Here is a 17,233-nt window from a genome sequence, read left to right on the forward strand (position 1 = left end):
AGCGACCGATTGGCTACGGATTTCCGTAGCAAATATAGCTACAGGTATTTGCGACCGCTGTGCGTCGCTAAGTTTGAAAGCTTTTGCTACCAGCATTGGCTACTGCTTGCGGTAGCTAAAGCCAATTTTTTTTTAAATTTTTTTTTATTTTTTTTGCAGATTTACATAATTTCAGTTTGTACCTGCTTTTCCCACAAACAATAACAACTTTGTCTCAACAATTTCACGGTGAATAACCCAACAATAGAAGAAATCCTAATTAACATCAAAGTTTACATCAATATCCTTAAAATTTCAGCAACACAACCATATGTTCCAAATATCATCCAAGCAGTACAATACTAACACCTAAATGCTCGAAGATCCTCCAACATCAGCATCCTAATCGGCATGATCACCCTGTCAATGTCATTTGAAGAAGTGAATCTACATGGCATATAAACAATTGAATATGAAAACAGACTTCAGCAGTTAATAACACAATTGAAGTTAACTATTAAATAGATTAATACCTTACGACCATCACTTTGTTGATACACTAAGATCCTCCAATATCAGCATCATGATCATGATCATAATCATCAGCATCCTGGTCATCACGATCACCCTGTCATCATCAAATCAATTAAAGAAGTGAAATCTCAATTGTATATGAACTGTAAACATGAAAAACAAACTTCAAAAATTAATAACAAAATTGCAGTTAACAATTATATACCTGCCTACCATCACTTTGCTGCGATGCTGCTGCCTCAGCCACAGCACGAGCTAACTCATCAGGATCCATAAGCCCAAGATGTCCTCCTAATACACGAAGAAGCGCTCGATCCTGACATATAGCTCGAACACAGTCAGCAGGAGTATGAACAGGTGGATGACTCGGTGACTGTGTGCTACAGGTTGAGCCAAAGATAGATGGGCGTCTTCGTTGTCCCTGACCCTTGACATAGTTCTTCTTCACAATAGAGGCCCTCTCCCAAAGCTCCTGATCAATATTCGGGGGCTGAGTGCCCTCAGGATAGCGCTCAGCAACTAAAGTGCGATAATTTTTCTGTCATCATATTTATGATTAGTTAGTTAAAACTCAATTTTGTAAACTCTAGAGATTTATGCCAATATTATATGCTTAATTATATATTATACCTTTATACTAATAACAACCATATTGATATCACCATAAATCTAATTTCCTTATATTCTATTCTTTAGTAGAACCACAACTAACTTGGACATAATAAATGTATAAAAGTTTAGTTTTATTACCGCTACTTCCTGAGCAGCAGGTATGCCTTCACGAGTAGCCACGTACACATCCAACCAGTTGATAGTACCCTGAGATTGAGACTCCTGTACAAAACATATTTCCAATAATTGAGAAGTAAACATGTGATGGTGGTTACACACATCGAAGCTATGCATACATACCTTGTTAGCCATATGCTGCCCCTGGGATATACTACCTCCCTTGTATGTACCTTTTGCCTTCTCAGCACCTCCACATCTATTTCCCGAGGCAGTATTACTTTTGTGCACAAACTCAGGCTCTGTCCACTGAGCACACATCTGAGCCCAAATATCAGCGCTACACCACCATGGGTTAAACTTATGCATATGCAAATCCCCTTGACCTGGAAATGCATTGCTAGCATTCTGCAGGGCTTTTGTGCGCTCTTTTGACAAATTGTCTTTGGTTCGATCTGCACATTTTCTCCAAAACAGATCAGAAATAGTAGGACCGTCTTCATCCGCCCACCTGTATCGTTTCTGCATAAAGAGTTCAATAGGAAAAAATACATTAATGTAGCAATTTGTTAATAGTACACAATTAGAAATATACATTAATTTTGTTGTTAATGAAACAAGCTAAATAAACTAATGGTGCACACAAAAATCTTTTTTGTCTATGTATGTTCACTTTTTTGGTCGAATTATAAAATATTATAGCCTAAAAATATAGTACCCGATATAGTTTAGTGTTCAAAAGCACGACAAGATAACAATAAAGTATATTATTTTTCCAAGCTAATGTTAAAGGACTTTTCTATTTCCAAACACATAAAGTAGTCATTAGCAGGCTAGAATGACATGACATGATCATTAATAAATTGACGAACAAGAGAAGAACCATATAGCTAGCACTATGAGTAATAATTTTCATGTTTTAAGTGTTATGACTTTACAAATCAATAATTAAATTTCATCATTGTAGTACCTGAAATTCAGCCCATACTGCATCCTTATGTGCTGTAGGTGTGCTAACCCACCTAATGGCAGGGGTAGGCCAATTCTGAAGGCACAGCTGAGAGATGCACTTCACAAAATTTATAGGAAAATGCTTGGTGCACATAATTGTGTACAAAAACATGTACATAATGACATGAGGCGGATTTTAATTGGATGACCCTCCTGCATTTACACCAACCACTCCAATTAAAACCCACCACATCACTTGCCACATCATTATGTACAAATTTTCTGTACACAATTATGTGCACCTAGCACTACTCAAATTTATATCACTGACCACATGAATGATGAGGGAAGCCACATATAATCTGTGGCAAGCTAAGTGTCAGACCAGATGCACAACTATTAGCTGGACTTAAAATTTGGTATAACACGCAAGCTTAAAGCCTTAAACTTGAATATACTTTTTTTGTTGTGCCATGGTTTTCTTGTATTTGATACCATAGAGAAATTTATATATTAGGAATTCTGTCAATAGTACGCAGCCTATTCTCTGTACAATGTTCTATGGCAAATTAACTAAAGTACAAGGATTTTTATATAGGAAATCTTGCCAAAAACTTTCCTGAATAGAAAGAGACTAAAATTTAATATGCTGATATTACTAAATTTAATAAGTTTGGCATAATATTGTTGCCTCGGTTCAAAATTTACTTTTTAGGAATGGGTATATACAGGGGTGGACAGACCGAGTTATTAAAAGGAAACAGAGGACCACAGTAAGTAATGACATAAGCAGACTCCAATATTAGAATATTTTGGACAAACATCATTGGCATCTTATTCTTTTGCATAATTTAAGCCCACCTCTCTCTCTTTCTCTATCAAATTTTAAGTAGCAGCAGAGAGAATCAGAAGTGTAATGAATCAAACATTACTAGTAGTCATTAGTCTGATCAGATTTGAGTTCCCGACTCTCATCAGTCCCTTGCTAGCTTTAGCCTAGCTTCTCTTCTTACATTCTAAAAAAAAAGTTTGCTAATTCTGAGAACTTAAACACTGATTTCAAATTGTATAAAATTATGTCAAACTTTAACTAATATGACTTAAATCTTAAGCCTGTTTTTAACCAGTACAAAACCCCTTATGTCACCACATTGTAATACAACAAGAAATCAAGAATGTTCCCTCATCCTCAAATTTTATCTACTACTCAAAATTACCTTGATATATAATGGACCAGAATTGCTATAGCAGTAAGCCAACAAAACACGGAGCAACTACAGAAATCAAGGTAGCATATACGGTAAATATAATATGTGATCACAAAAACAGAAACTCGACCAAACATGCAGGAACTAAATAAAAATACCATACAGGCAGGTCAAAATACCTAAAATATGTGTAAACACATTCAACTCTCCACACCTTTCAACCTCATATAGATAATCACAAACAACACTCGATAATTAAAGTGTAATACAGAACCCATTCTGTCACCACACTGATATAGCAACAAGAAATCAACAGCACCACAAGATATCAACAGCATCACAAGAATTAGAACATAATTTCACAAACCCACAAACAATCACACAGTCGGCACTAAAATGTAGACGATGCACATACAATCGCACACAGTAGTTACTAGTAAATGCAGATGATTAACTCACAATCGATATTCATAATATACAGTAGTAGTTGTAGATAGGCATACCTGTAACTGTACTGGTGGTTGAAACACGATCGCTGAAACCCTCGTACTCTCCCTCCCCCGCTGCTTACCTCCGCACTTGCTTCAAGTGCTTTACCCTTTTACAGTTTTGTATTACTGTATGATAAAAATAAAATTATATATTTGGTAGAAATTAATAATATAGTTATATATTTTATGAAAATAACGAGGATTTTATACCAAATCAATTCTTTATATAAATATATTTTATTTATATGATAAAAATTATTATGTTAAAAAGATTTGATTCATTTAATATAAAATAATACAATTACAAATAATTTTTAAAATTGTACCAATATTTAAAAAATATAAATTACTCAATAATATATTTATAATAGAATAGAGTATTAAATAAGAATTAAAAAAAAATTGTCTTGTACGTAAATTTGAAGACTACATGAAATTATTTTATTTAATCAGATACACTTAATTTAAAGGTAGAAAATTTTAAAAATATCTAAAATCAATCATCAATATACCTATATAAAGGGAAAGCCGGAGACATTTAGGTGACGTGGAGAGATAGCTCCATTCTATTTTTTCAATTTTTCGGAATTTTTGAAATATAACTTTCAGTATTGGAATAAATTACTTTCTAAATATTATCTTTTCCGTTTTCAAACTTATTGAAAAGAAAAATCACCAAAATTACCTTTTTTTGGTATTGGAAGAAAGTGTTTCAAAACTAACTTTTCCGGTTTCAAAATTGTTGGAAGGTAGTTTCAATAATTTTATAAATTCTATTTTCTAAATTTTCTAAAATTTTTGAAATATATTCAAAATTATTAGGAGAAAAAATTTTCTATTATTAATTTTTGATCACAATCGATTTTGAAGTTTTTAAGATTCAATCACTATCTGACATAGCTTGATCTCCGTGAGAAAAAAAGGGGCACATGCTTAATTATACTTTTAGAAAGATATAAATACATATATTTGTTAAAAAGTATATTTTAATAAAATTAACGAAAAAAATTATAACATTTTTACAAAACCTAATATACTATATAAAAGTGTAAAATGAAAATAATATAACTTCTATAGGGAGCAAAAACTCATATGCGGGAGAAATATTTAGATTAAAAAATATATTTATTAGAAATATCCAGTTTATGATAAAATTAATTCTAAATAATATACATAATTAATTTTAAATTTAAAACTTGCTGATTCAAAAATTCATTAAATAATAATATCAAATATAATTAATATTCTTTTATCAATTTAAAGAATTCAATTAAGAAATAAATAATAAAAAACTTTGTATTTAAGGAAATAAAAAATTACATCCGCTACCAACATTAGCGACCGACTGCCGTAGCTAATTGATGACGTGGAACTTTCCGCTACGGCATTCGGTCGCTAATAGTCCTGGTCGCAGATGTGGGATGTCACAATTATTTTTGGAGGGAATGTATACAGCGACGACTTTTAGCAACCACCAGCGGTCGCTGATAATATGATGACGTGGCACCTTTAGCGACCGCTCGCGGTCGCTACCATAATTTAGTCGCTAAAATTTTTCGCGCAAATTTCCCCGCCAATTTTTTAGGACGAAATTTTTTTTGGAGACGAAATAGCAACTGGAATCGGTCGCTAATGAAGTATTAGCGACTAAGGAATTCGCCGTCGCGGAAGGCGGTCGCTATTGATTAGTATTAGCGACGGAATTGCGGTCGCTGATAAATTTGGTCGCTGATAGCTATTTTTCTTGTAGTGATTGTTGTTTACCCAAGTTGTTCTATCATCTGTGTCATATTGAGGGATTCTTGTACTTAAAATAGCTCTGGCATCTCTTTCAGAAAACATGCCGAGAATTTTCTCCTCATCCCAGGTCCTTGAGTTATAGCTAAGAAGATCTGAAACTTTTAAATTCTGCGCAATCTCATAGCTATCATCAATCATATTCACGATGATTAAGGAACTCAAAGCTGAACAACTGATGATGGAGGCTCAAATTGCACAATTGGTTAGTTTTTCTATCGCGCGACAAACTGAATCTTCTCTACCCCGTGTCTCCGGGTTGAAGATGACAGAAATATTATCATTCTTGCAAGTGATGAAGAGTGTCATAGTTTTTCGATATGTGATGATGATGTGCCTACTGATAAAGAGGAAGATCATGGTGCTGATGATAAGATCAATGATGAGTTCGATATTGTTGACCATGTGCTTGATGCCGAGGTAAATGAAACAAGCAATACCAATATGGTTCTTGTGTCACTTCCATCATACGTGCCTAAACTAGCTGATAAGTGCATATTTTTGTATATTTTAAATGCCTAATTATTGCTTGTTCTCACTTATTTATTTGTTTATTTGTCTTTTTTGTAGGAATATTGCAAATGCTTGAAGAAATAAAAGAATAAAGCAAAAAAGAGAAAGAGATGGAAGAAAAGGATCATAGGGGAATATTCTCAAGGAAGCATCTAGATGGGACACTTACACCCCCCCTCTACCCTAATTTCCCCCTATAAATACACATCTCCCCATCATGTTTCAACCAACCTAGGATTTCATATTTTTAGTAGCCTCTCTTTTATGTAGTAGATCTAGTAGTAGCACTCTAAATTTGTAAACACTTTTATTATATCAATACAAGTATTCATTTTTGTTCTTAAATCTTGCTCTTTACTTTTACTTCTAGGCTATGAAATCTTTCTCTAACCACATGAGACTCAAAATTACTTGTGGATTGAAGGAGCCTAATTATATGTTTTAAGCTTGCATTTTTTAGTATTTAGATTGAGCCCCTTTTAATTCTCAATATTATTAGTGGGTTCAATGGTTTAGTATTCTAGATTTTGATTTTAGCTTGTAGTTTGATGGGGTTTTGTTAGATACATGGTAGATAAGCTAGTTTTGAAGTTTTGTTTGATTTGGAGTTAGTTTGGTAGGATTTGGTATTGTTCTTGTTCTTGGTTTTTAGTATTTTTAGGGGCTTTTTGGTGTAAATTTTAGTTTGTGATTTTGAATTGAGGTTAGTGGGTTTATGTTAGAAATATTTTGTTTAGGTTAGATTTGAAGTTTGGTGTAGTTTGGAGTTGTTATGGTTTGATTTGGATCTCGTTTTAGTCAAGAAATGGGTAGTTTAGAGGCTATTTAGTATAGAATTTAGTATCAAATTTGGTTTAGAGGTTAGTGGGCTTTCATTTGTTATATTTGGAATGGCTAGATTTTCCGGTCAAATTAATTTTCCGGTGAGATTTAAGCTATTCCGGGCACCTCCATAGATTCCGGCGAGAGGCTCCATCGCAGGTGGTTTTGTTTGATTCCACCGGCCGTAAGTTACAGTTTACGCATGATATGTTTGTTTTTAGTTTATGGATTAACAGTGTGAACGCGCGTCTTGACTCTGTTTTACTGATTTTCTTTTCGATTTCATACTGGTCGCTTATTGCTTTCGTTTTGTTTTTCGTTTTTTGATTTTTTTCTTCTCTTTTTGTTTGTTTTCATCTTACGTCGATTAATTTCTAGTTTATCTAATACAGTGATTTAGCTGGTTGCAGTAAACGTGATTCTTAATTAATTGATTAACTAGTTTAATTCTTTATCTAATTAATAACCACCCTTCAAATATTAGTTGGTCTAATTTGATTAAGTTAAAAATTAAGGTTTTCGAGAAAATTATTCTAGTCCTTGTGGATCGAATCTTATATTATTAAAACGAGATTGTGCGCTTGCAATCAAAATCATTACTTTTGAGCACATCACTAGCATTGCTTATTCAGATGGACGACATAACTAAAGTGGATCAATGGGTTGATATTGATAAATTTTATTTTACTTTAACCTTCACTCTTGTATTTGAGAATATATGTTTCAAGGTGGACGTGATGTCAGGATTTGTCCAGGATTATCTTTCTCGATTGGTATTCTAGAACAAAAGGCTCTTACACTTCAAATCTCGAAAGAAGGAGATAGCAATATTGACTCTCTATTCATTGACGTGAGAAGCCATGAGATTCAACTGACTCCTACGAAAGTGTCAAAAAAACCACCACCGAGCCTTCGCTTCGAGTGAATATCAAGGAAGTTTAATCTTTTTATGAATGTGAATTCTACACAAAGTTCTCCAAATCTACAATATTTTGATCAATTGTTGCTTCTTGATGTGACAATTAAGTTTACTAAAGTTTGTTTGGAGACTTTCTACAATATAAAGAAAACCTTTAATGCCCGTGACTTTATTCATGGTGGTGAGATTATGTTTTAGAAAGTGGATACTCCGCCTTTTACACTTGCATCAGATTCTTTTGGAGGTTTGATGTCAAGCTAATGATTCTAAAAGAGCACTTCTTAGAAGGCATTACATAATATTTTTTTAAAAATTTATTTTTATACTCTCACGAGATGTCTTGATAATTTGATATGAGTGTTTCATTAGTGATTTTTTTTTTGAAACAACAGTTTGGCTCGAATGAAGCAGCAGATGAAATTCATGGAGATGAATAATAAGAATTATGGCATCGACTTTCTACTGGATTGGATTAGGGCTCATTCTCGCGGAAAGCAGGAATTGAATGTTAGGTCCCGATACGATTGTAGAAGGGGGGGGGGGGGTTGAATACAATCGTCACAAAAATCGCGCGGAATAAATCTGATTTGGATAAAACAAGATAATCAGATTTTTAATTAATTAGATAAACAAGGTTCAAGTACAAAGTAATTTAAACTTGAAACTCGTTATTAAATTAATTAAGCTTCAGTTTTAATGTCCACTAAAGTTCGTAGAATAAATTTGATAGGATGTATTCTAGTTTAGTGATTAAAACAACCGAGTGATCAAAGCACAGAAAACTGTGGATTTAACGAATAGCAAGTTACAAACAACTTGAAAGTTTACAATGCTTGAACATTTTGAAATGAAGAAAGTGCAGGCCTATTTATAGGCAAGCACTCTGAACTAGTATGACATTGCTAGGTATGACATTTTTTAGCTAGGTATGACATTCTTAGCTAGGTATGACATTTTTAGCTAGGTATGGCATTCCAACACTTAGGCATGACAATTACATGAAGAGGTATGACATTCTTTGAAAAAGTCATGCTGAAACAAGGGAAGGAATGACATTTTTTGATAATGTCATGTTGAGGGTGGAAGGTATGACTTTCTTTGAACTTGTCCTCCAAGGTAAGGATGGTATGACATTCCCTGGAAATGTCGTGTTGAAACACACTGTATGACATAATGTCATGGCTGCCATGTTCGATATGACATTCTCTGATAATGTCGTGCTAGAGAGCAAGGTAAGACATTCTCTGATAATGTCATGCCCACTGATTCAATTCGGCAGTACGCACGCTGCTTCAGTAATACGAAAGTTTATAAACTTTCGTCCTTTAGCCAGCTCCTTAGAAATGCTTTTAATCCCGCACAACTTATAATTTTTAATTAATAAATATTTAATTTAATCCAGAAATTATATAAATAAATATCTAATATTATTAGACATTTATAAATATAATTTTCTAATTAATTAAAATATTTATTAATATAAATAAATCCTTACGGTCCAAGCTGCGGTCTCTAGAGGGCCGGGAACCAAACTCCTTTTGCCTTGAAAATAATAAATCAGTTCCATCCGGGGTTCCAGCTTTATGATTATATCACTTTCCATTGTGCTGGTGATAATTCTTTTCCCTCATAGTTAGATAGGACTAAGATTCGGTCTCTTGTGGGTCTAGAACCGGATCCCTTTTGCTTTGAAAATTATAAATCAATTCCAACCGGGTTTCCAGCATTAAGAATATATCACTCTCCATTGCGTTGGTGATAATTCTTTTTCCCATAGCTAGACAGGTCTGAGCGGCGGTCTCCTTGTCCTTCCTTTTAGCCTTCTTTCTTTTGCTTTCTTTTTGTAAATTAATTCTAAATCAATTAACTTATTAATAAACTTAATTATCAAATTAATTCAAATTGAATTTATTTAACAACTAAATAAATTAATAGAGATTAATTATTTAACAAAGAATTAATTAAAAATGTATATTCCAGAAAGCAAATGTCTTGAGCCTTCGTCTTGATCATCACTCGGCTTGAACGACCACCTTCCTTTGATGTTAAATATTCAATATAAATAGCTGACACACAAATGTACTGTCTGGTTCATCTGTGCCTAACTAAATTGAATATTCTCCATCAATTAAACATTTGAGTTGTGGTCGGGTCTTCGAATCTTCGTCTTCTAGTTCAACTTCATTTCAGTACACATATGGAATCTCTGATGAAATAAATACTTGAATCTTCATACCTTCTGAACTCTTCGAACTGCTACACAAATTATTTAACACTAAGGCTCGATCATATGAAATGAACTTCTTCCAGTGGTTTGTAGCGGATATCTTGGAATTCTTCTGACATTCTAATTCTTGTATCCACTTTACTTTCTTGATCTGATTCCACCTAAACTATCTACTATCATAACTTATCAGAGACTAATCCAGGTTGAGTTACAATTTGTCAAGTCATCAAACACAAGTTGAGTTATCACGGGTTGTACAAATAGGCTTAGACATGTACCTTGCAACAAGGCCTTTTATTGAACCATGGTGTGTTCTCAACTCCAAATTTTATGAGACTATAAACAACCACTGTGACAGTTGCTGCAATTGTTCACTAAGTGCATCCGTTTTAATAATGAATTAAGAAGGCCAAAGTCAATTAACTTTAGCTCAACGACGTTTCAGGGGAGTTTTCTTTTTAACAAATATATTATTATATTTATATAGCGGTGTCATATTTGTTTCTTGAGGACAATGAACCACTTTAGTGTGGGGATGGGTTCTCAATGTTAAAAAGTAAAAAAATTATATATTATAAATTTGGAAAGAAATTGAAAAAATAGGAAAAAAAATTGTATATTGCCATGTCTCAAATTTAGGAAGGGCAGGGAGTTATTAATTTGGTATGCATTTTATTTAGTAGATTTTTTTTTCCCTTTTAGGTTGGACTTGCATAATTATGCAAATAAACCCATCACAAGATTTTAACTTGGTGTGTTCTCAACTCCAGATTTTATGAGACTCTAAACTACCACTGTGACAGTTGCTGCAATTGTTCACTAAGTGCATCCGTTTTAATAATGAATTAAGAAAGCCAGAGTCAGTTCACTTTAGCTCAATGGCATTTCAGAGGAATTTTTTTTTAACTAATATTATATTATTATATTTATACATCAGAGTCATATTTTTTATTGAGGACAATGAACCACTTTAGTGTGGGGATGTGTTCTCAATGTTAAATAAAAAATATGTATTATAAATATGAATAAAAATAGAAAAAACTAGAAAAAATTTGTATATTGCCATGTCTCAAATTTAGGAATTTCATGTGGTTGCATTTAAATTAGAGCAGGTAGTTATTAAGTTTATATGCATTTTGTTTAGTAGATTTTTTTTCTCCTTTTAGGTAGCATTTGCATAATTTCATGAAAGTATATAATACCAATTAAATTCTTGTGATGAGTTTATTTGCATAAGTTCTTGTCTATTAATCATGATCATATGTGATGTATTGCATGCTTAAAAAAATTGCTTGTGCAGAAATTTTATTTACACTATAAAATGCTCTAGAGACAAGATTTAGGCCAGCTTAATTCTTGAGTCCTATGAGTCGAGCGTAGAATTTTAACTATTCTCTTTTGAGCTAAGAGTATGTAATTCTTAAGTTTGGGGGAGCTATATGAGATGTATATGTCTTTCTAAAAAATTGAATATTGCAATAGAGTATCAAGTACACCTTTGAGATCAATATGTGACAAATGCAATGTCATGTCAAAAGGATGATCCATGTACTTGTCCCGGTATTAAGTGCAATTGTATCAGAAATAAAATTTTCTTGGGAACTTTTCACAACCCTTGGTTATTGGAGAATTACTTGACTTCAAAAAAAAAAGAAAAAAATGAGCTAACAAAATCTTATGGGGGTTGTAACTCACTTACCCTGAGAAGTATCCCGACCTTAGACCGAGTATGAGAAAACAAAATGCATAAAAAAATATAAGAGAGGCATAGATTTTCCTTTATGACCCTGAGCTATTGTAGGCTCTAATGTAATGAAGTGTTTAAGCATTCTTCTGATTAACAACTCATAGTTAAGACTTTGTTGAAGTTTGTTGGTCTCTGTTTTTTTCATTAAAGGGCATGTTGAGCACACACGATTCACTCCGTACTTCCAGTGGAGGAGTTGCTTGACTAATGTGTGAGATAGATGAATGTCTTGAATGTTACTTATTCTAGAAGATTATTTGTTGACGGGGTTAAAGATTTAAAATTGTGATATATGAATAGTTTGCATTCATGTTAGTTGCATGTTTGAGACTTTGGCAGAAAATAATGGATTTTGTGAGCATATTCACTATAAACCCTCACAAGACAAAATTCGTCCTTGCAGAGCTGCCTAAGGGCTTAACGGCTTGTTGCATACGCTCAATGCAATCGTATCATATATGAAAGTGGTGTTAGTTGGTTAGGATTTAGATTTTATTTCGCTTATTTTGCCGAGGACGTGCAAAAGCTTAGTGTGGGGATGTTTGATAGAATATTATATATATATATATATATATATATGATTTTACTCCCATATTTAATTATATTTTGCATTGATTTGGATATTTATTTAATAGATTTTATTGTAGGAAATAAAGAATTCCAAGTTGAGAAGGATTTGAATATAAATTAGCAATTTTGGAGCTAAACTCTATTGAAATTCGGATTTATTGGGTTCCACCCGATTTCTGCACTGATTGGGCCATAACTTGAGTTCCAGATTTCGGATTTGGACGATCTTATAGCCCACACGTATCCCTTGAAATTCTCTTTAATTCAGAAGTGGTCCAAGAAGGAAAGTCCAAACAAAGAAGCCCGTAAATTGATGTGCAAAGAAAGCTACAAATATTGAGACAGCATCCGACTTGACTTTGGATTTCTATTTGTATATTTTTTTTAAACATTAAAAAGACTAATATTATTAGAGATAGGATTAGTTTTTCACTTTCATTGTATACTTTTAGATTAGGATTATGGTTAGAGAGATGGAGACACCATGACTTTTCGTGGTCTGACAACATTAAAGGTTAAAGGTTTTATCATGTAAATTAATCTCTTGTCATTTATTGTTTGTTGAATTATGTCTTTTGATTATTCTAGTTGTTTTAGTTATTTAATTATTATCGAGTAATGTGTTTTAGGGCTTAAGGGGAAGCCATGTTTACACTATGATATTGGCACGATTTCACTGTGATTTGATTGTTGTGGTTAATTCCAATTGATATGTTTTAATGTTGATTTGTGTAATCGGCCGATATCATGAATTAATTCTATGCAAATAGGAGTATGATTGAGAGATATACTACTAGAGGTACACATACAATCAGCAGAATTAAATTTGAGTGCAAGAGCGTCATTGGATTTCTAAGAGCATTAATACTCGAGAGAGATTAACAATGCTTTAATTTCCCAATTAATTGAATTATTAGAAGTGATTATACTTGTAATCATGTTTCGAGGGTGTCTTTTGATTATTCTAGTTGTTTTAGTTATTCAATTATTATCTAGTAGTGTGTTCTAGGGCTTAAGGGGAAGCCATGTTTGCACTATGATATTGGCATGATTTCACAGTGATTTGATTAGTTGTGATTAATTCTAATTGATATGTTTTTATATTGATTGTGTAATCGGTCGATATCATGAATTAATTCTATGCAAATGGAATATGATTGAGAGATATACTACTAGAGGTACACATAGTGCGAGAGCGTTATTGGATTTTTGAAAGTGTTAATACTCGAGAGAGATTAGCATTGCTTTAATTTCCCAATTAATTGAATTATTAGAAGTGATTATACGTGTAATCAATTTTTGAGGGTGTTGATACTTGAGAGAAATTAACAAACTCTAGTTGCGTGACCACTATAATTGCTTTAGCTTAGAAACTAGTTATTGTGTAAGCATGATGGACTTGATTGCCCCAAACTTTTTATATATTAATTTAGTATCTTTTTAGTTATTGTTAATCTTGGGCTACTTCACGGGCTTCACCTGTTTGTAATAGCTCTCGGTGGTACTCCCAGCAATTTATTGTATTTCCCTACAAGCCTTCCCACCTAAACTGAGATTCTACTATTATATTCTCGGAAATAAGCATTACCACGTACACATCAAACCCATTAGGCGTCCATTGTACGAGATGTCGTCATTGTCTATCATGAACTCTACAACTTGGGTTGTAGCAATGGGTTCCTCTCGGTAGGTGATAGACAGCTTCACCCTTCTAACTATCTGAACAGAATCACTAGTGAAGCCATATAAGTCATCGTAGCATGCCATCATGTCCTTATCCGAAAGCTTCAATTTCTGATATGTGCCATAGGCTAAAATATTTACAAAACTCCCATTGTCTACCAATAGTTGATGCATGAACATTTACAATCACTGATGTTATTACCAAGGCATCACTGTGGGGTTGGTGAACTGTGCGTGCATCCTTCTCAATAACAGTTAAATTCATAATTTTCCCCTTGAACATCTTTGGGGATCTTTCTAATAGATGATACATTTTGGTTAGGGGTTCACTCTGATCTTCCCCTACATACCTCCTCATTGCACTCATACCTTGGCTTCCCACAAACAATCCTCCTATGATGGTTCATACACTACAGGCCCTAGTATTGCTTGCTATGTTCCGGTCATTCCCCTTTTCAGCCTTCTTATCCTTATATTTTTTTGCTGACTGGGCTACGAACTCTGCCAGATATCCATCCCTGATGAGATCCTCAAAGTAGTCCTCCAAGTGTATGCAATAAGTACTGTCATGCCCGTTGATGTCATGGAACGCACAGAATTTGGTCAGATCCTTCTTTCCTGAATATTCTAGCTTTACTTCCATCCTCCAAACTTTGCTCAAGTGGGGCCTTTAGAGGTGTGTATTCAGCGTATTTCAAATCATGGTATCTCCTCGCGATATGATTCCCCCTGTCGAAGCCTTGCATGATAGTGGCTTTAACTGATATGGATGCAGTTTTGTCATCTTGGATTGCGGGCTTCTCACTAGTGGACTTTGAATAGGGGCTTTGTTGGGAAGACACCTTTCTCTCAGGGTTTTAGAATGATCCATCTTGCTTTTTCAGCTGTTAAACCTTTTAAAACACGTATCCATCCTTATTTTAGCCATAGATTCCTCAATAACCTTATATGGATTAACTCTTGCAAACAAATCAGCTAAAGTTTCGGGCTACCGCCCTTGTAAATCTTTTCAAAGATCTGTACCGAATTTTACCTCTGCAATCAGGAAATTGTTCAGGGATTCTTTTGAGGTGGGCCTGACACGGGGTACCTCTGAGTTGAAGTGCTTGAAATATTCTCTTAGGGTTTCATTCTCCTTTTACTTGATGTTAGCTAGCATATTAGCAGGCGGAGCATACACAACTGAGGCCCTGAAGTGACCCATAAACAGCTCATACGTTCACCTCCAAGGATTGATGGAATTTGCGGGAAGCCTTTTAAATCAATGGTGGACGTTATCCGGCAGGGTCGCAACCAGTAAACGACATCCCGTGAGGTCCAAAATCTAGTAAACCTCCATGTCTTTAGCAAACCTGCTCAAGTACTCGACCGGGAATGTGGTTCCATTATATTTCAGGACGCTAGCCCCCCTGTAGGTACGTGGGAGGGGTGACTCCCTAACCGCCTTGGTAAATGGTCACTTCACAATGAGCTCAACCTATGACTTCTTATAAGCCTTCACCTTTTCAATGGCTTTCAACAGCTCCTCCGTCTTGAAAATATCATGCTCACTGTCGATTGAAACCTCATCTTCCTCGTCGTAAGCCCGGTCTCTATCCATGCTATCCTCATTATTAGTATGGGAGCCCAATCTCTCATCATTGGTAGGGGCATATGGAGCCTTTGAAGTCCCGCGACTTTTGCCCAGTGTCTTGGGCTCGGATTGGGGCTTCTCCCTTCTTAGACCGAGGGAACACCTAGATTACGATATTTCAGCCCTTTCCTTGTAGGCATCACTTCCATCTAACTTGTGCTTTTGATCTCGATCAACAAGTTTCTTCCCCAAGTGATCACACACACTCAAGCTAGCAGTTGGAGAGTTTTCCTTCTCCAAATCCGCTTCGTTTTCCTCAGTATTAGCCTTCCTTTCGGGGTCAATTTCCCTGTTTTTTCATCTACTTCACAGAAATCCAGCCGAGTTGGAGTAATTTTCAGTGTCTTTTTTGACTTCTCCAACTTTTTTTCAGTGACGTAATTTTTTTTGCTTATTGTTTTATTTCCGCACACATTTTTTCCCGCACACATTCCCCTTTTCAGCCTTCTTATCCTTATACTTTTTGGCTGACTGCCCTAACCCGCCCCGAATGGGGCAGATCCGCCCCGCTAATATGGGGAATGGGGCAGTGACGGGGAATGATTTTCTGCCCCGCCAAAATATGGGGCAAGTATGGTATTTGTTGAATCCCCGCGGGGATTCCCCGCCCCGCCCCGCATATATTTAATATAAATGAATAATTATATTTAATATAATATTTTTATTATATTTAATATAATATATTTATTATATTTAATATTATTATTTTTAATACACAAAACTATAATTTTACAATGTATAACATGTCTCTTTGATTTCTATTATCATTAGTTTTTTGCTTTTAATATACATGTCTCGTATATTTTTATTAAATTCTGAAAAAAAATTACTTAATTTTAAAGTAATTATTTAAAGTGTAATATTATGGAAGCGGGGCGGGGTGGGGCGAAATTATATTAAGTCCCCGGTGGGGCGGGGATGGGGATTAAAAATAAATCCCCGCGGGGAATGGGGCGGGGATGGGGCAAGAAAAAATTATGTGGGGCGGGGCTGGGAAATGAAGTCCCCGCCCCGAACCCGCCCCATTTTTAACCCTACTGACTGGGCTACGAACTCTGCCAGATATCCATCCCTGATGAGATCCTCAATGTAGTCCTCCAAGTGTATATGCAATTAGCAGTGTCATGCCCGTTGATGCCATGGAACGCATAGAATTTGGCCAGATCCTTCTTTCCTGAATATTCTAGCTTTACTTCCATCCTCAAAACTTTGCTCAAGTGGGGCCTTTAGAGGTGTGTATTCAACGTATTTTAAATCATGGTATCTCCCTGCGATATGATTCCACCTATCCAAGCCTTGCATGATAGTGGCTTTAACTGATATGGATGCAGTTTTGTCATCTTGGGTTGCGGCCTTCTCACTAGTGGACTTTGAATAGGGGCTTTGTTGGGAAGACACCTTTCTCTCAGGGTTTTAGAATGATCCATCTT

The 17,233-nt window shown here is 34.7% G+C and overlaps 1 protein-coding gene across 1 annotated transcript; it reads right to left on the reverse strand.

Annotated features, from left to right (window-relative positions):
- Positions 1 to 222: 222 nt before the first annotated feature.
- LOC135151749 (uncharacterized) lies at positions 223 to 3,979 on the reverse strand. The gene is made up of 7 exons (XM_064090935.1): positions 3,905 to 3,979; positions 2,213 to 2,406; positions 1,426 to 1,764; positions 1,264 to 1,347; positions 719 to 1,051; positions 513 to 607; positions 223 to 399 (listed from the first exon to the last, which is right to left on the reverse strand). Exons 2-6 carry the CDS (start codon positions 2,369 to 2,371, stop codon positions 539 to 541), a joined length of 984 nt encoding a protein of 327 aa, XP_063947005.1. The 5' UTR covers positions 2,372 to 2,406; positions 3,905 to 3,979; the 3' UTR covers positions 223 to 399; positions 513 to 538.
- Between the last annotated feature and the right edge of the window lie 13,254 nt (positions 3,980 to 17,233).

Source organism: Daucus carota, chromosome 3, assembly GCF_001625215.2.
Source record: "Daucus carota subsp. sativus chromosome 3, DH1 v3.0, whole genome shotgun sequence".
Classification (NCBI taxonomy): domain Eukaryota; kingdom Viridiplantae; phylum Streptophyta; class Magnoliopsida; order Apiales; family Apiaceae; genus Daucus; species Daucus carota.